Source organism: Lampetra fluviatilis, chromosome 37, assembly GCF_964198595.1.
Source record: "Lampetra fluviatilis chromosome 37, kcLamFluv1.1, whole genome shotgun sequence".
Lineage (NCBI taxonomy): Eukaryota > Metazoa > Chordata > Hyperoartia > Petromyzontiformes > Petromyzontidae > Lampetra > Lampetra fluviatilis.
The window spans coordinates 4,297,443-4,316,755 of NC_136311.1; the positions used below are offsets into that span (position 1 = coordinate 4,297,443).

The 19,313-nt window shown below is 50.2% G+C and overlaps 1 protein-coding gene and 1 long non-coding RNA gene across 2 annotated transcripts in view; both read left to right on the top strand.

Annotated features, from left to right (window-relative positions):
* Positions 1–236: 236 nt before the first annotated feature.
* On the top strand, positions 237–3,277 carry LOC144945273 (uncharacterized). The gene is made up of 2 exons (XR_013639646.1): positions 237–1,168; positions 1,537–3,277. It is a non-coding gene; the product is annotated as an uncharacterized LOC144945273 (long non-coding RNA).
* Positions 3,278–6,058: 2,781 nt separating this feature from the next.
* The window catches only part of LOC144945453 (histone-lysine N-methyltransferase SETD1B-like), a 31,891-nt gene continuing 18,636 nt past the window's right edge, over positions 6,059–19,313 (top strand). Inside the window, exons 1-6 of the mRNA XM_078873969.1 lie at positions 6,059–6,601; positions 10,370–10,524; positions 12,399–12,497; positions 12,894–13,164; positions 17,481–17,587; positions 18,172–18,993. Of these exons, the coding sequence (XP_078730095.1) occupies positions 6,478–6,601; positions 10,370–10,524; positions 12,399–12,497; positions 12,894–13,164; positions 17,481–17,587; positions 18,172–18,993 (1,578 nt within the window). The 5' untranslated portion in view covers positions 6,059–6,477. The remainder of the gene's footprint in view (positions 6,602–10,369; positions 10,525–12,398; positions 12,498–12,893; positions 13,165–17,480; positions 17,588–18,171; positions 18,994–19,313) is intronic.

Here is a 19,313-nt window from a genome sequence, read left to right on the forward strand (position 1 = left end):
AGCGAGAAGATTGTGGAGTTGCGAAAGATGTGGCGGTGTATTTAAAAGAGTGCAGCTATTGAATAGATGCTGTGCGGGTGGCTGCACGACCACCCCCCACCACCACCCCTCCACCGGCAAAGCCAAGCCGCAATGCGAGGCATGAGGCTCGCTGCACGGCCAGAGGGCAACGCCTTACTCATCACTGGAAGCTTCCATGCGCCTCGCCTCTTCTTCGTGTCAAGTCCTCTCCACAAACATCGCCCCCCCCCCCTTCTGTCGCTCTTTTTAACCGGCTGTATAGCTAAAACAATTTCTCAAAAACAACGGCAGCATCAGCAGCAAACGAGAAAACCAAATCCTGCTTGTCTGGCGACCGAGGTTTGGAATGCGATGTTGTTGATGGTGGTGGTGGTTGTTGGGTGATGGAGGACAACAACAAAAACTCCAACAACGCCATTCCTCCTGCTCCTCCTTGTGTGCCAAGTCGCACACTCTGGGGACGACCATCATCCATACGAAATCTTGACGAGAGAGAATGAGGCATCTTCTTCGTATTGTGGTGAATGGTGAGTTGGTGAAGAAAGAGGACATCTCGCCCGCGCAAGGCTGCCTGGCGCCGTGTAGAGGACAGCTGCTTTACATGCAATGCAACCACCCACAGCCGCCGCCTTTCCCCTTCAGCTCTTCTCCTCCTGGTTGTTGTTGTTGTCGCTTGGTTGGTGGTGGTGGTGGCTGCGGTGGTTTTGTTGTTGCTATTGAGCCAACATCACCCGCCGCTTGTGGAGTCAAAGTGGGTGAATGTTAACGTTGGGTGGATGAGAAATATTAACGAATTTCTCGTCGAGAGGAAGAAGAACGGGGTTGGGTGGGTGTGGGTGGTGGGGTGGGAGGAGGAGGAAGGAATGAATGAATGAGGGAATGAAGGAATGAGGGAGGAGGAGCACGGCAGCAGCAGGAGCCATGCCCCTGTCTTGGATACCGACGAGAGAAGAAGAGGGAATGCACGAGCCATGGAGGAGGCATCTTGTCAGCCGTGGGGGAAAGTGGCACAATGGCGCAGGGAGGTGATGGTGATTCAAGTGTTGCAGTGGAAAATTTCTCGAGGATTCCTTTTGGTGGGGGTGGAAAAAAAACCATTCGCAGCTGGATTCGTGGCTTAATTTTTTTGTTATTTTTTCATCACGAGGTAAAGCCCAAGCGAAATTCAACGTTGGATTTTTTTTGTTTATAGCGGGCGGGGGGTGGTGGATATTTAGCATCGCGTTTGTTGGTGGTGGGAAGTTGTTAAATATTTTAACAATTTAAAGAAATGTTATATGTGAGCAAAAAGCGAGTGTATTACAACGGTGGACATCTGGAATGTCATGGAAAACCACTCCAGTAGCACCGTAACGTAAACATTTACTGATTTTTATGCGAAAGATGTTTTATTCTATGGCTTGAAAAAACAATAACGTGCTGTGTACTATCTACGAAAGCCATAATACGCAAATGTTGAAATGGTGGCGTGTACATGTTGTTTGCCTTGTCCTTTTTACCTTTGCGATCCACAAGCTTCTGTGGACAAGAACCACCACGAACTCCACGCTTCGTGGACAAAGATCCCAGCAGGATGGATATGACAGAAGAGAATGTGGGGATGGTCCTACAACAACAAAAATCCCTTAATTTGTCAGCAAATGAAGCCACCAGCTTCCCATGGATTTAATTCGAAGTTGTTTAGATCCAGGCGTTCGTGGTCGAAGATGTGGTGGGATTTTAAAAGGGCGTTTCTTTTTTTTTAAAGAAAAACATTAAAATTGTCGGTACATTGATTGGTATCGGAGTGACCAGGGCACCTTGGACCGATGGGTCCGCTTCTCCAAACGTTGGTCCAGCGATAAAAGCCACAAACATCGTGGTTTTATGGCACAACTCATGATAATTTAGAGTTTAAAAGGGATCTAGTGTGGCTTTTTAGATGTAATTCGTTCCATGCAGCTGAGTTCGTGGTTCACACTGCCGTTCAATGCAAGAATGTCTCGTTTCATAACATTTCATATTCGTTAATCGGATGCATGGTTTTAACTTTTTAAAAATGCTTGTTATGCACAAAACATTAGGTCAATGTTAACTCATCACGAAACGTAGTTCAATTAAAAAAAAATTAACTGCATGATCCAACCACGCTGTGTATAAGGCAAGTGCTGCTTACAATCCATGCATGACATTGCAAATATAACAAAGCACACTTACTAAAAAAACCACAAACACGTATATTTTCAAGCTCATGAGTGAAAATGGCAAAAAATATTAATCCTGTCACGCCGGGTAATGGCTTTTATATTTCTTCCCACCAAAAGGCTGTCATTCCTCAAAGCTTCTGAGGCCATTCTCAACATGGTGGTCAAAGCCAAGCTCCATTTTAGTTCAAGGGAAAGCGTTTGTTTTCGCCGGCCAATATCTCCCTCCATCGGCCGCCACGCCGTCGATATTCCACGACGAAACGGCTCATGACTTCCCGCTCTTCCGGTTGACGATGTTACGAGGCGACGAGGAGGCTCCGATGGCGGAGGATGCCGACGGATTTAACTGAAGAAGACGACGACGATGCTGCGGATAGATATAGGCAACGATGGCGGCCGCGCCACTGTTCCCTCCCACCCGCCCGGTCGTTGCTTTTATACGAGCTCGGGTGGCGCCAGCAGCAGTTTCGCCCGCGAGCAGATTCGTCCACGTGGGTCACGTTAACTCCATGCGAAAAGTTTCGTTTTGAAAAAGACGACGAAAGTTTACATCCGCATGTTGTAGACAACCGATGTTTTTTTTTAAATAAGTTGCTTTTAATTGGATCCGGCAATCAGTTATGGTTATTGAGCATTTCAGAAGCTTTTTGGCCATTCTGAATACATATGCTAGATAATGTTTGAGTGTTACGTGGATAAGATAAGCTCTGTATTTGTCAAGAGCTCGGAGGTTTCTGAATGAAACGTGGCATTAAAGCGTTGTAAATGTGACAAAGTAAAAAAAAAAGTACATGTCGATGGATGGCAAACGTGCAGGATGTAAAAGGATGTATCTTAGAAGTTTGGAATAGAACGAGAGCATGGTGGAGGGATGCCAATTTATGTCGACTTTAGAAACGACTTAGGGGAAAACTAGCAGACGGTAGGGATGATGAGTTGGTTGTGGTGGCATCAGCATTGATCACGTTTACCTCTTGACCTTGAAACAATGTTTTAAGCGTGTCGATCTTTGGAAACGTTAAAGGTTGGAAGCTGCTCTTGGGACAGCTAATTGCGGTGTTTGAGAGGCGGGATTTTTATGCGTAAATGGGACCCAACTAATCGGCCACAAACGTAGTTCATTGCAGATTTTAGTTGACGAATCGTCAATAACACCGCCTTAAAAAAAGAAAACGTTTATAATGGGCATCGTTTTGGACAATGCACATTCACAGCACCTCCGATTAGCAACGTACGGTGAAAAACAAGTTCAGCACCTCTGGCTTCTGTGTTGTGAAGAAGTGCCATTGCCCGAAACGTCGTTGATTGCATTTCGTTTAATATATTTCTGTGTTTAAGGCCTCGGTGTTATTGACAAAATGTGTTGATTGTTGTTAACTGTGTTTGTTGCACTACTGCTCACACAGCAGCAGCAAATGGTGCAATTTTCAGGACAGTTCTGATCGTGGTGACACTGGTGGTGAGAATAGGCCCTAAAGAAAGCTGTCTCTGGTATAGGCTAATCAGTTTCAAAGACACTGCATATCTTATTAGTTTTTGCATGTTCGCCACAAGTACGTGTGGTTGATGCGAACTTGGGATTCCTCTATTTGGTATATGGACATCTTAACACATCCTGTTTTATTGCCAGAAGGGGTAAAACCTATTGTTATTTTTTCACACTTTGATACTGGCAAAAGGGCACCATTTTGTAGCTGATCACCCCAACCTATAAATGCTCTGATAGTGGCATTATTTTTGCTGTTCGCCTTTTGGCGTGCTCTGGTTTGACACTCCTACTGAGACTAGGTCCTAAAAAAGTCTGTCTGGTGTAGGTCAATAAATTTCATAAGACTGCCATATATTATCAGATCATGTTTGCTTGAATTATTCACCACAAGTGTGATGATTAATGCGAACTTTATTCTTTGATAAAAGTTTATATTTGGCGTTTGAACATCTTGAACACCTGTTGTATTGCCATAAAGAGTGAAACCTATTATTATTTGACAGTTCTGTCGTTTTTGCACTGTGAATTAAGGTGGCGGAGTTTGTGTTGTTTGACCTTGTGCATCATTACCAACAGTTGACCCCCCTCATTAGCATCTCATGGTCAAGTGTGTCAGAAGGTCTACATCTTAATCATTACTTAATAAAAAAATAAGTTATAATTTTGTTAATTTATTTCTGACATCGATGTGGTGTGTATATTAGTTTAAGACCAGGTCGCCCCTGAAAAAAAATACTTTTTTGCCAGTAAATTCTCACTTGGTTTTAAATAAATGTATTAAAAATTGATTTCACAATGCACAAATCATCATAAACCGTGGTCAATCCACTGTTGAATGAAGGCCTCCCCAAACCTGCAATGTCTTCGACCCCATCACCTTTGGGGCCGTCTTCTCTGACGCGTTGTCGATAAAAATAAATAAATGTCTTGACTTTAAAGGTACAATGTTTACAAGTTGCATTATTGGTGAAACATTTATCTAAAACACCCACGTGGTTTAATGCCAGTCCGTTTTAGCATTCGGACACAAGCGTACTAACATGAATAATTATTTACAGCCCTTTGTCCAATCCACTGCTGGATGAAAGTCTTCCCACGCCTTGTCGGTGGTGGTGATTTATTGACCATACTTCACCACACTGGTCAGTATGATGGTCACTCTGACCAACGAGACAAAACCTCCCCCCCCCCGCCTCATTACACAACTCAGTATTTCATAGTTTCTTCGTCACGAGCACAATTATTACCAATACCATTATTACTAGTATCGCAAGCACACCGTGATCAACCCTATAACTTCCAATTCGTAAACAAATAAAAACACAACACAAATGTCTGCACACGTAGGAAGGATGGGGTCACGGAGGGGTCAAGGAGGAAGGCGGGGTTGGGGGGAAGGGGGGGGGCTCGTCAAGTCCACTCAGTATAAGCCAATGGGGGGCGGTGCCGGCACCCCCCCCCAACTCAATACAAGGCTGAGGGGCGGGGCTGTTGGGGGGAAGGGGGGGGGCTCTCGTCAAGTCCACTCAGTATAAGCCAATGGGGGGGGGAGCTCTGCCGGCAACCCCCCACTCAATACAAGGGTGAGTGGCGGGGCTGTTGGGGGAAAGGGGGGGGCTCGTCAAGTCCACTCAGTATAAGCCAATGGGGGGGGGGGGCGATGCCGGCAACCCCCCCCCACTCAATACAAGGGTGAGGGGCGGGGCTGTCGGGGGGAACGGGGGGTGGCGTTGAGAACCCCACTCAATACAAGCTAATGGAGGGGGGCGGGGCTGCTGGGGTTGTGGGGGGTGGGTGTCTGATAGCCCCCCGCGGCGCCCCCTCCACTCATTACAAGCTAATGGAGGGTGGGGGGCTGCTGTGTTTTTTGCGGCGGGGGGTGATGGGGGAATGGAGTTGAGGGGGGGGGGCGAGGAGGAGGAGAGGGGGAGGAGGGGAGGAGGAGGGGAGGGGTGGAGGGGGGAAGGGGTGGAGGAGGGGAGGAGTGGAGGAGGAGGGGAGGGGTGGAGGAGGGGAGGAGTGGAGGAGGAGGGGAGGGGGGAGGAGGGGGAGGAGGGGGGAGGGGGGGAGGAGGGGGGGAGGAGGGGAGGGGTAGAGGAGGGGTGGAGGAGGGGTGGAGGGGAGGGTGGAGGAGGGGTAGAGGAGGGGTGGAGGAGGGGTGGAGGGGAGGGTGGAGGAGGGGTAGAGGAGGGGTGGAGGAGGAGGGGAAGGGAGGGGTGGAGGGGTGGTGGAGGGGAGGGGTGGAGGGGAGGAGGAGGAGGGGAGGGGGTGTAGGATGATGAGGGGAGGAGGGGAGGAGTGGTGGGGGAGGAGGGGGAGTGGAGGGGAGGAGGGGAGGGGGGTGTCCCGGAGCCCACGCGAATCTGCGCGCGCACGAATCTGCGGCTGGGCCTGGTGGGACGGGACGCGGGGGGCATCCACCAGCAGCAGCGGCGGCGGCGGCGGCCGCAGCAGCAGCACCACACAGGGCACAGAGGCGGGAGGCGAGCGAGAGGCAGTGACTCTCCCACAATATGCGGCCACACGCCTCTTCTCCTGCTGCTGCTGCTGGCAACCCTCTTGCTGCTGCCAGTCGTCTTGTTGCCGCCGGCGCCCCGACGGGACTACGCGGCCAGACGTGGGTGCCGTTTTGTGGAAGCTTGATGCTGATGCTGCTGATGGTGGTGGTGTTCGTGTGAAGAGGCTTTGGTGGTCGGTGGTCTTCTGGCCGCCTACTACTTCCCGGGGTGTCCTCCACCCCCTTCCTCCTCCTTCTTCTGCTGGGAAGAAGGGCAGAGGGTCATGTCGAGCAGGTCTTCGGGAGAGGCGAGACCCGGGCAGCGACCGGCTGTCAGGGTTCACGAGCAGACGGGAGCTGGAGACAAGAGAGGAGCCGCTGCTGCTGCTGCTACTGCTGCTAGTGCTAGTGAGAGACATACAGTCTACACTGTCATCTGTGTGGAAGCTTCAGCAACATGATAAGCATCGATAACCGCTTCCTCATCATCATCATCAGCAGCAGCAACATCAGCAGCTTCTACATCATCATCGTCAGTCATGAACGTGGTTATCATGATCAGGAACTTCATGGGCTTCATCATCAACTTCATAATAATTGCCGACAGCAGCATCTCCATCATCATCAGCAGCAGCAACAACTTCTTCATAACCAGCTTCATAATCATCATCATCATAGTAAACACCAGAAGCAGCATTTCCAGCATCAGAGGCAGGAGCAACTTCATCATCATCAGCAGCAACTTCTTCATAACCAGCTTCATAATCATCATCATCATAGTTAACACCAACAGCAGCATTTTCAGCATCAGAGGCAGGAGCAACTTCATCATCATCAGCAGCAGCAACTTCTTCATAACCAGCTTCATAATCATCATCATAGTTAACACCAACAGCAGCATTTCCAGCATCAGAGGCAGGAGCAACTTCATCATCATCAGCAGCAACTTCTTCATAACCAGCTTCATAATCATCATCATCATAGTTAACACCAACAGCAGCATTTTCAGCATCAGAGGCAGGAGCAACTTCATCATCATCATCAGCAGCAACTTCTTCATAACCAGCTTCATAATCATCATCATAGTTAACACCAGAAGCTTCATTTTCAGCAGCAAGCGTGTCATCATCATAATCATCCACTTCATTATCATGTCACCATCATCAGCATCATGTCACCATCATAATTACGAGTTACCAACATGATTTGTGTCACGATACAGTATTTTTGTCACCAGCATCATCATCGTCATCGTTGTTTGTTGTCGTCTGAGCCTGGCTGCTGATGCTAAAACGAATTTCAGAGACACAGACTCTGAACACACTCATGTTATTGTATGTACAGTGTCCATGTGTGAAAAATGTATATGTGTACTTTGTTAATTGCGTGTGTCATGATGTGGCGTGTTTGGTGTCTGGCCCGAGTTCAATGTGTACACACGCACTGTGTACACACTCACACACACATGCACAATAAATAGTATGTGCCTTGGATAATATGCTGTGTGTATTATGCATGCACAACATGCTGTCCAATACGCAGTGTATTTTATGATACAATACACTGCTCATTGTACATTAGTATTCACGCAGCACACGTGTGTAGCACACAGTACATACTAATAGACTCACACCGTTTGGACTCTTGCCATGTGGACAGTGTCGTGTGTGTTTTGCACGTACAGTACACGGTGTGCACTGTACACGCAACACACGTGTTGCGTGTACAGTGCACAGGGCACTGTACGTACTGTATGTCACGTGGGGACACACATACAACACAGACGACTGTGTTGTATGTAGTTATTTTTTGGAAAGTAATCACTCTGTGCGCGTGTGTATTTTGTGTGCTCTATGACGCTTGGGCAATATTTGTGCATGTTCTATGTACGTACACATTTCGTACTGCACACATTTACACAATAGTACTGTTTATCACGTGGACATACACTTTTGTGTATTAACATTCCGTGGGGGGGTACGTACTTTACACGTGTGTACATTCTTGTCATGTGTTTGCAGTGCATGAACTGTCACGTGTTGAAACAATCTACTCGCTACATGGTACACGTACAGTATGTATTCTGTCACATGTATACTTGTTTGTAGTGTGTTCTACATACATCATACGTATGTGCGTCCTGCCTGTGAAAGTTTGTACGTGGAACACTCATGTGCACAAACTCTTACACTTGTACACATACGATGTGCCCACACTGTCTGCTACATGCAGTGCAAGTCTCAGAAATATGTACCAGTGTGTACACACTGCACGTGTATACACTGTAGGTGCACACGTGCTACAACATAGACTTTGTACTCCACTTGCACGGGGAGTGTATTTAGTTTAATGTCTACATAGCAGTACATGTGTGTACTGTATCTACACGTGTATACACAATGTATGCACACACTAACAACATAATACATGGACAATGTCTTCATCACTGTATTGTACGTGTGTGCATTCTACTTGAAGTACACGTGTGTGAATGCTGTACACGTTTTGCTTACAGAACACGCGTATTCGCACACGTGTACACACTACGTAACACATTTGTACTGAATGGCACGTGTAGAACACGCATTGTGTGTGTGTAATCCACGCGCAGCACATCTGTTTTAGTACTGTACAAGTGTGTCATACAGCCCACGTGTGTTCCAGACTGCGCACGTGTACGCACGAAGCATGCCACAAAGTACACCCATGATGTCCGCCACTTTTACAGGAAGCCCACTTCGTTTTTTCTACGCACGGCTACACGTGTGTAAAGTCAACATGTGTGCGTACAGCACAGGCGTGTACGTCCTGCCCGTTCGCACACCACCGATACTGCACGCACAGTAAGCACGCACATTCCACGTGTGTGTACAGTAGTACAGTGCACGCGTGCAGCACAGCGTGGTATAAGCGTAGCACCACCAGCGCACGTTGTATATGTTCCGTATGCAAGTTCTGGGCACCGTGATGCACTGTACGCACTGTACACAATACAACACATGGCATGGGTATGCGCCTACGTATGAGCGCATTGCACCCTGTGCACGTGTGCGTTATACACCAAGTTGTTTGTTTGGGGGACGGGCAAACATGTTGGACGAGTATGCGACGTGAGTCTATGTGTTCGCGCTCACTTGTACGCGCTCGCTCGCTCGCCTTCCACACGGTGCAGTGTCTGGCTGCTGGAGAACGACCCACGTAGGTTTGTAAGATCGTGGTCGTAGGGATGCTACTGACGTCCTTTCGCTGTATACTAGCAGCAGTAGCAGCATCGGCAGTAACAATAGCAGCAGCGCTGCTCCTGACGGCGCTCACCTCGCCGAAACCCCCCGCCGCTGCTGCCGCTCCTTCTACCACCGTTACTGCTGCAGTCCCTGCTGCTGCTACTGCTGCCACGAACACTGCTGCTGTTGCAGCTTGCTGCTGCTGCTGCCACGAACACTGCTGCTGTTGCAGCTTGCTGCTGCTGCCACGAACACTGCTGCTGTTGCAGCTTTCTGCTACTGCTGCTGCTGCTGCCACGAAGCCTGCTGCTGCTGCTACTGCTGCTGCCACGAACACTGCTGCTGTTGCAGCTTTCTGCTGCTACTGCCACGAACCCTGCTGCTGCTGCTGCTACTGCTGCTGCCACGAACACTGCTGCTGTTGCAGCTTGCTGCTGCTGCTGCCACGAACACTGCTGCTGTTGCAGCTTGCTGCTGTTGCAGCTTGCTGCTGCTGCTGCCACGAACACTTCTGCTGTTGCAGCTTGCTGCTGCTGCTGCTACTGCTGCCACGAACACTTCTGCTGTTGCAGCTTGCTGCTACTGCTGCCACGAACACTTCTGCTGTTGCAGCTTGCTACTGCTGCTGCTGATACTGCTGCTGCCACGAACACTGCTGCTGTTGCAGCTGCTGCTACTGCTGCTGCCACGAACACTGCTGCTGTTGCAGCTTGCTACTGCTGCCGCTGCCAGTCACCCTGCTGTTGCTGATACTCTAGCTGCTGCTACGTCTACTGTTGCTACTCCTGCTGCTGATACACCTGCTGCCACTAGCCCCTGCCACTGCTGCTACTGCTGCTACTGATACTCCTGGTGCTGATGACCTCTGTTGATACCCCTGGAATTGCTGCTACCTCTGCTGCTGGCGGTACCCCTGCTGCCCCCTAAAACGCGACTGTCACTCCTGCTGCAGGCTCCGTCAACGGGGTGATCCCTGGAGGAGGAAGCGCTGCAAGCGGAGGAGCGAAGAAGCAGCACTGGAGGAGCTACAAGCTGCTGGTGGACCCAGCGCTGAAGAAAGGCCAGCACAAGCTCTACCGATACGATGGGCAGAGCTTCCAACCGCAGGTGACGTGTGTGAGCGAGTGAGTGTCTTGGCTGACTGTCTGAGCAAGTGGTTCATAATCAACGTTTTTGGGTTTAGAAATAGTGAACTATTTATCTTTTGTCAACGTTACACTTTTTTACTGATTGGCCGTGTCGGGTGGTGGAGGGTTACGACACATTTATAAATAATGCGATCTAACCCAAACACGTTTATTATGAATAATATTGGTCGCGAAAGCCTACGTGTTAAACTGAGCAAGTGGTGTTAGCGAGTGGCACCTATGAAGGCCGGAAAGCTACGTATGGGGGTGGGTTGGCAGCACCACGCCCGACCACCTTTGTCTCCCCAGTGACGATGTTTGCACAACGCGCAAGATACTCAATTGAGGTTGAGTCGACCTAGGGGAGGGCCCAGGACCGATTTTGGCCGTTAGCGGGAATCAAACTCGGGTGCTCGCTTACAGCACTTGATCTTTGTATTTTTCTTCGTCTGCCTGACTGTGAGTACGATTGAGTGAGTTTTTGAATCACTTAGTGTTACATGTTTTCTAATTGGAGTGTGACAGTGTGTCAGTGTTGTAGTGAGTGTCTGAATGAGTGTAGCGGTTGAATATCTGAATGAGTGTGAGTGTGTCAGTATGTTTGAGTGTCTGAATGACTTGGTGTCATACGTGTGAGAGATGGGAGTGAGTGAGTGTCATTGAGTGTGAGGATGTGTGTTGCTGTGTTTGTGTGAGTGTCTGGATGACTAAGTGCGTGAATTGGGTGTGTGAGTTAGATTGGGTGAGTGAATGAGTGTGAATGATTGTGTGTGTGGGGCTTTGTGTATGATTCTCTGTGTATAATGGTGCGTGGAACGATCCATGTGTGTGTGTGTGACTTTTTCCGGCAGTATTTGTCACTGTTTATGTGTAACTTTGAGACTGTGTCTGTGTGTGACTGCTTGAAGCTGTGTGACTTTGTGTGTGTGTGCGCGACCGTGTTAAGAGTGAGTGAATGAGTCTGTGAGTTTGAGTGCAAGGTAAAATTAGTTTCTGCGTTTTGGTGTTTGAAAGCAAGAGTGAGTGTCTAATTGAGTGTGATCGAGTGGGTATATATTTACGTCTGTGAGAGTGTGTGTGTTTAAATGCGAGTGAATGAGTGCCTGAGTGTGTGAATGTGTATTCGAGTTAGTGAGAACCTTGAGTGTATGGGTTTGTGAGTGTATATTTAAGTGTGTGTGTGTGTGTTTTTTCTGTGTTCATGGTGCCGGGGAGTGGTGGAACAGCGAACCCAGAAACCTGAGTTTGATACACCGCTGACTTCAGTGGCGAAGTGTTATCACATCCGTTCCTGGGCCTCCTGCCTAGGTCTACTCAACTTTAACACGAGTACCTGTTACAGTGTGTAAGCGTAGGCAACGGGGAGGCCACACCACACATCTGAGCGCTTATGGTGCTCCCTAACAGTGTTTTGAGCATTCTCACATCAGGTAAACCTTAGAGCTATTCTCTGTGTAATCGGTGACTGGGTGCTGTCTAAAGCAGCACCCCAGCCCTCCACCAGGCAAACCACACACAACACCACACCGCCAAGACAAAAACCCGAATCACAACAACTAAACACCACAGCCTCCTGTCTGCCCTCCACCCTGGGTTTCACAGCGCACACATTGGCCTACGGGAGCTCGCGTAGAGCAATAGGGCAATTTCATTATCCTTTTTAGCTCCTTCCCCCGACAGCGCGCTGATTGAAGCCATTTCACCTGCGAGTGTTTTCACCGCAGCCTCGCCGTGTCCCGCTCCTTCGCTGGCCCTCCCCCCTTTGCGATGCCCCCTTCGTGTGCCATGACCTTGCCCTGACCCCTCGCCACTGCCATGGCCCCCACCACCACCCTCCACCCGTGCATCTTACAGAATCCCGGACTGCCGCCCGTCACGTCCGTGCATGACCCGCGCGCTTCCCGGCGATGGACGCGAATCGTGGAGGCCGAGTTGCCACTGCCCAAGTTCAAGGTGAGGCCTGCGACAAGGCTTGTTGTGACGTGGGCGACACCACAGTTCGTCGTACGTACAGTGGTTCGCGAATCGTACGCGCGCTGTACGCAATGCCTGCATGTCACCCCTGCAAGCCAGCAGTGGGCTGTTACATTCACTGCACTGTTTAAAAGAAAGTAATTGTTGAAAAGATTTGCTATCCTGAGTTGTGACAATAGCATTGGAGGGGTAGTTGTGAATGGTGATTCCATCCACCTGTCGTGTCTCGATTCTAATTTCGGAATTAGTCGCAAATCGTTACACACCTAATTAATATGACACTTATATGAAATCATGAGCTGATGGCTGGTTTCACTCGTTCTTTTCTCCGCTAATGCCCCCCCCCCTCCCAATCCAATGACCCTCTCCCGGCAGATTGATGAGTATTACGTGGGCCCGATCCCGCCGAAGGAGGTGACCTTCGCGAAGCTCAACGACAACATCAAGGAGCACTTCCTAACGGACATGTGCAAGAAGTTTGGCGACATCGACGCCATGGAGATCCTGCACCATCCCAAGACGAGGAAGCACATGGGCCTGGCCAAGGTGATCTTCACCACGGTGAAGGCGGCCAAGGAAGCTGTGGAGAAACTGCACAACACGTCTGTGATGGGAAACCTCATGCACGTGCTGCTAGACAACGGAGGTGAGGGGGCGGCAGAGGTGTGGACTCGAGTCATGTGACTTGGACTCGAGTCAGACTCGAGTCATGAATTTGATGACTTGCGACTCGACTTGGACTTGCATAACAATGACTTTGTCCCACCTCTGAGGTGTGGACTCGAGTCATGTGACTTGGACTCGAGTCAGACTCGAGTCATGAATTTGATGACTTGCGACTCGACTTGGACTTGCATAACAATGACTTTGTCCCACCTATGAGATGTGGACTCGAGTCATGTGACTTGGACTCGAGTCAGACTCGAGTCATGAATTTGATGACTTGCGACTCGACTTGGACTTGCATAACAATGACTTTGTCCCACCTATGAGATGTGGACTCGAGTCATGTGACTTGGACTCGAGTCAGACTCGAGTCATGAATTTGATGACTTGCGACTCGACTTGGACTTGCATAACAATGACTTTGTCCCACCTCTGGGGGGCGGTGTGGTATGCTGCAGCGTGCAGTGGAGGAATGAATGAGAGATAGTCCCTTTCACTTGCTGGATCGTGGTGACTAGAATGTGATGCATAAAAGTCATCGACAATGGATTCCCTTATAGCCTTTTCAGAATGTTGTGGCAACTGACAACTGCCGTTAGTGTGCACCTAGGAAGGCTAGCACAGCGCACGAGGTGTGGACAGAACCATGATGTTTATACAGCACACCAGGTTGTCCTTCCCCGTACTTCCGATAAGCGTGGTTAGCTATGTACGGTGTGAAATAAGTTCAACATACATACATACTGAGAAGGAGGCCCAGGACTGGTGCAGATAATGGCCATTGGTGTTGGCCGTGAGCGGGAATCAAACTCAGGTCATCGGGTTCGTAGCGCAACGCACTAACCGCTGTACAACCACTCCCCACAAACAAAAAATGTGTCTATACACACACTCAAACACAAACACTGAAATATACATTCACTCCCACGTGTGCACAAAATCAAACACTGTCATTCACTCAAATATGCATTCACTAAAATTTACTCATTGAAACGTGTGCAAACATACACTCACCTCCATGCACATTCAATCAAAGACGCACACCCTCACTCACTCACACACTCACACTCAATCAAACACACTCACTTCAACGAACTCACACTCAAAGATGCTTAAATACACGCACTCCAACACACATACTTAAACACACACTCAACCAAACACTAGGCCACTATCATCCCTTCTAGACATGATGCATACCTGTCAACCCCTTATCAGCGCCTACCTTATTACAGACCAATTCAGACCTTATTGGTCACCTCGAGCCCTTGTAAATCTCAACGTTCGTCCTACAAAGTCCCATCACAAGGGAGAAACACAAACAAATAGACAAAACATTATTTGTGCCCGTATTGAACGGCTTTACACCATATGGACCTGGGTAGGAGCCATGATGCCTCCTACCGAAATCTACTCAACTTTATAACAGTCAAGAACATCGACATACTCGAATCAAAACACATCGATCTTTGCACGTGCAATTTTCTGAATGCATGTATCGGAAAGTAGAAATGGGGACGGAGTTTATGACCTCGCTGATAGCCACTCCTGTGTGTAAGAGCTTTCCAGCTTGATGAGGAGCTTGCGCTCTTTAATCCTCACGGACGCCGATGTTTGTAGCACACAGGCCGGTCAATTCCACGACACAATTTCTCCATTTGTCCACAACAGGCCACCTCGCACTCAAAACTCCGCACGGATAGATTCTAGAATCCGTTGCCATACTGTGATCTCCTGGCCGCTGCGCGGTCCTGGACTGCCAATGAGATTAACGGGACTTTTTTTTAAGTAGCCTTATCCTTTCCTCGAGACGCAAACCTAGATATGTGGCGGCCTGGAAACTGGTGTGTGTTTTGTACTAGGAGCGTGTAAAATTAGCTGGCACCCTTCCTTAATGGTATGTGTGCCCGGGCACGTAACGACGCATCACCAAGGGATGCTACACGTATCCATTGTTTCTCGCGAGGATCCATTGTTTTCGATCGATTGTATTGTCACTTTCAATTGGTTAGCGTCATCCCTCCATCCACGGGAGGCGCTGCTCCATTCACCGCAGCGTCAACAAAAACGTTGATTGAATTTACTCGCAGCCTTGAATCGTGACGATTGATTGAATCGCCGGGGTCGGAGGGCGGTGATATTTTTCACCCTGGCTAGGGATCCACAAATTCCTCTCACCCAAAGTTCGCTGTAAAATTTACCAGGGTTGTCAGGTAATTTGAAAGTCTGAATCCATCTCAAATAATTACAGGATTTTCAATCACCTGCAATACACTCCGTATGTGTGAATCGAAGAACTCCTTACGCAGTGTGATTTGATACATATGTGGTGAGCTCAAGAACCAATATTAATTGGTGAATCTATGCATCGTCACACCCTTAATCACCGGCATACTCTGGCGAAATGTTAGAATGCACGGGCCGGAGGGAAGAGAGGTTGGCAGTTGCCAAATTATTTCCCTTTTTAGCATCGCGTGCCGGTTGAGACAGGAGGCGCTTGCTGTGCTCATACATTTCTCTCACACGCAAATGTTTAGCGTCATAGGCTGTCAGGGCAAGTACTGTTGGCAAGCATGTGGCACATTAGGAAGGCCGATGTGGCCAATACCATTCCACAGCCGCCTTTGTCTCCCAAGTACTGATGTTCAATAATAATGATGAGGATAGGAACGGACATGTCGATTGCGCGTAACAAGGGCCCTTAAATCACCGCACCAGCTGTTCATGTAAAGCTGAGTCGCCCTGGGGGAGGTCCAGCACCTATTCAGATGACGCTTGCCACTCGAAGTTTTAAGTTTGTTTTGTTGAACCAGGTGAGAACCCAAGGGACGACGATAGAGTCTCACCTGCAAGAGTTGCCCGGGGCATTAGTCTGCCAGTTGGGGGCGATGATTACTGCTGTGTAATCTCAATCGAGTAACTTGCGACGTCATTTTCGGACTTGGCAAATTTGGATCTTCACGCCGGCACACAATGGCCCGCTCTTGCGAATGACATCAGGGGCGTCTCGAGTGTCAACTGTGAAGCAGACGCAACAATCGTTCCGGTTGTTGTGCTCTTCGTAATAACCAGGGCGGCCGCCGGATTCGAACCGTGAACCTCTGCGACAAACAAGCGGCGAACGCGCCGCTGCTCGGTCACGCCGCCGTACCACTAAAGTTGGCCGCGGTGCCAATAATCGATGTCAGGTCATTGGGTTCGTAGCGCAGCGAATTACGCTACGTCACCGTTCCCCACACCGCCCACAAGTCAAGGCTAATTAAATGCAGCCTTAAGTCTTAACAGACTGTTGGGGAAATTAGCTCGGTTGGCTCCATACGGTGCGAATGATGTTCAACATACATACGTGCGTTAGCGAACACCTGTGAAGGCTAATACGGCAAAGTAATGGGTTGATGTGTGGTGAGCGCCAAGTTTGCTGGGGACACGCAGACACAGCGAGTGTTTGCCTCGTTTGCGTAAATTAGCATGGCGACACGGACGCAGCGTGTGCGTCTCCCAACTTGGGTTACCCGCGACAAACAGACATCAGCGGACCCCAGACAATGTCGTGTAATCTGAGAACAACTGTGCTGTTGGCCGGAAAATCGGCCCCTCAGTTAACTCCCCCTTCCCCTACCTGACCAACGAGTTTGGATGTACTTTTAATTCGTACGGTTTTGGTTAATAACGAACTTTGGGGCCGATGGTTAAGTTGAAAAGTTAAAATTGCTTTCCTCGCCGCAGCATTTTGCGCCGGGCGAAGTTGTCTGTGATGCTAACACACGAGCGTGCAATTGCTGTGGGGTGCTGTGGAGATGCGCCGGTGTTTACGCATTATTCGGCGAGCCCCGTTGCACTCGGAATGAATGAGTGAGAGTGCGGGAGTGTGTGCTTCTGAATAACTGCCTGTGTGAGTGTTTGTGTGTTTGAATGAGGTGTGCAATCAGCTGTGCGGTTTTCAGTGTGCACGTATGATCTCAGGTCAGGTGGCCCAGCGGTAGAGCGAGAGGCTCGTAATCGTAAAGTTGCCAGTTCAGATCCTCATTGGGGTTTAACTCGGCCTATCATCATCATCCGTCCGGGGTCGATAACATTGGGAACCACATGCTGGGGAAGTCAATAGTGGTCGTCATACGAAGAGTCCCACCCCACGCCAAAGGAATTCGGAATTTCCACCACTGGCTCAGGCCTGTAAACAGGAGATGAGCCCCATCGTTTTTTGCCCAGCTGTGACAACTGTGACTGACCATCCCGCGATGGCCCACCTGTGACAGCGGCGAGTGACCGCCACCGTTTTGTTGTTCTTCTGCCCAGGGGAGATGCGGGGGAAGCTTTACGATCTCCTGCTCAGCGGGAAATTCACGCCGCAGACGCTGCCGGTGGAGAAGCTCACGGAGGAGGGGCCCGCCGACACGTGCCAGGTGAGGTTGGCTCTCCTGTATTTACTGTTCGTGTTGTTGTTGTTGTCGTTGTTGTAATTCCCTCTTCTCTAAACTTGTTTTACGGTGACCAGAGGCCTTGGAGGTCATAGCGCTGAGCTGGCGCTGCTGAAATCCCAAGTTCAAATTCAGACAGACACCGGTAAAACCCCAGGTTCTCAAGCGCAGTGAGTCGATGGTCTCAGCCCAACCACCAATGACCAAGCAAAAAAAATAGCCACCACGTTAAATTTGGTTGTGCACTTAAATTTTCTAAATTCCAGCAGTGTAAATAACATTCTTAATTTTGACCAATCATGTGTGAAACATTACTCTCAGCGACAGGACTGGTGGGAAAGTGCTGCCCCTACTGTATGGACCACAGGCCACTTGAGGTCTCGCTGGTAGCTCTGATATTTGTTTACCTGGGTCGTTGTCTAGCACGAAGGGGTGCATAATGCTCATAGCACAATTGGGATAAAGACATTTCTTTCTTGAAACCCATTTCACCCGGTCTACACTGTGAGCTCACGACAGTAAGTCCTTGATGTTTGTGCGTGCCGCTGCTGCCTCCGCTGCCATCTCAGCCCTGTGACCCGCGCCGCCGGACGTTGAGCGAGAACGGCTGCTACCAGAGCGCTGCGTCGGCGAGCCTGGCGTCGGCCGACACGCCCTACTCCACCGACACGGCCTACTCGAGCGGTCTGCGCGATACCCCGGCCTCCTCCTCGGTACTGCCGCCGACGCCGCTGTCGTCGGCGACGCAGCACGGCACGCCGGGCTCCGTCGACTCGCTATCGTACGGCTCGATGCACAGCGCCGGCACCCCGGTCTCTCTCGAGCCGCCGCAGACGCCCACCGCCTCTTGTTCCTCCTCGTCGTCGGCCGCCCCTCTTCACGAGGCGGCCTACCTCCCGACGACGGCGAAGGAGGGCGGGCGGCGCACCTCAACCGGCGCGACTCAGCGGTTCTTCCCGGCGGAGGGGTACGCCGGCCAGGGCCTCGAACACAAGTCGTTCGCGGCGCCGCCCGAGACGACGGCGTGGCAACAGCCACTGCTGCCGTCGCCGTCGGCGTTCCACGGGTCGGCCCACCACGGCCGCCCCGGCGGGTTCCCCAATCATCCGCCCCCCCCGCTGCCTCCCCCGCCGACGACGACAACCTACGCAGGATACTCGGGCTCGTCGGCGACAACCCCGGCGGTGCCGGCGGCAGCGGCGGTGACCGCCACGGCCGCTCCGCCGCCTTCCGCGCCGTGGACGGGAGCGTACGGCGAGCCGGAGCGGCCAAAGTCGCCCCCCGGCGAGGGAGCGCCCCGGCACGGGGAAGGGAGTGATGGCTCGTTTGTGACGGCCAAGGCAGCGGTGGCAGCTGACTCGCCGTCGCTCTCTAGGGAGAGCGGAGTGAAGGTGAGGAGTGATGGCGGTTTGCGTCTGTAGAATTGTCTAAAGGTGCTCATCTTAGACCCACCTCGATGACACCTTTACAAGTTTACAGTCTATTCCATTCAAACAATTCCCACCTTCCCCTAGAGAGCTATGATTAAAATGAATATATCTGTTTTTTTTGCAATTAATGTAGAAAGCATGAATGCATTAGCTCTGGCCGTCCGTCTGTTATGTTGTGCAATACGAAGAAAGCATTGGTATAAATGAGTGTTGATGCAACATTAACGCTGTGTGGGAACTCGCAGGTGTCACTGTCGAAAATTGCTAAATTGAAAAACTAC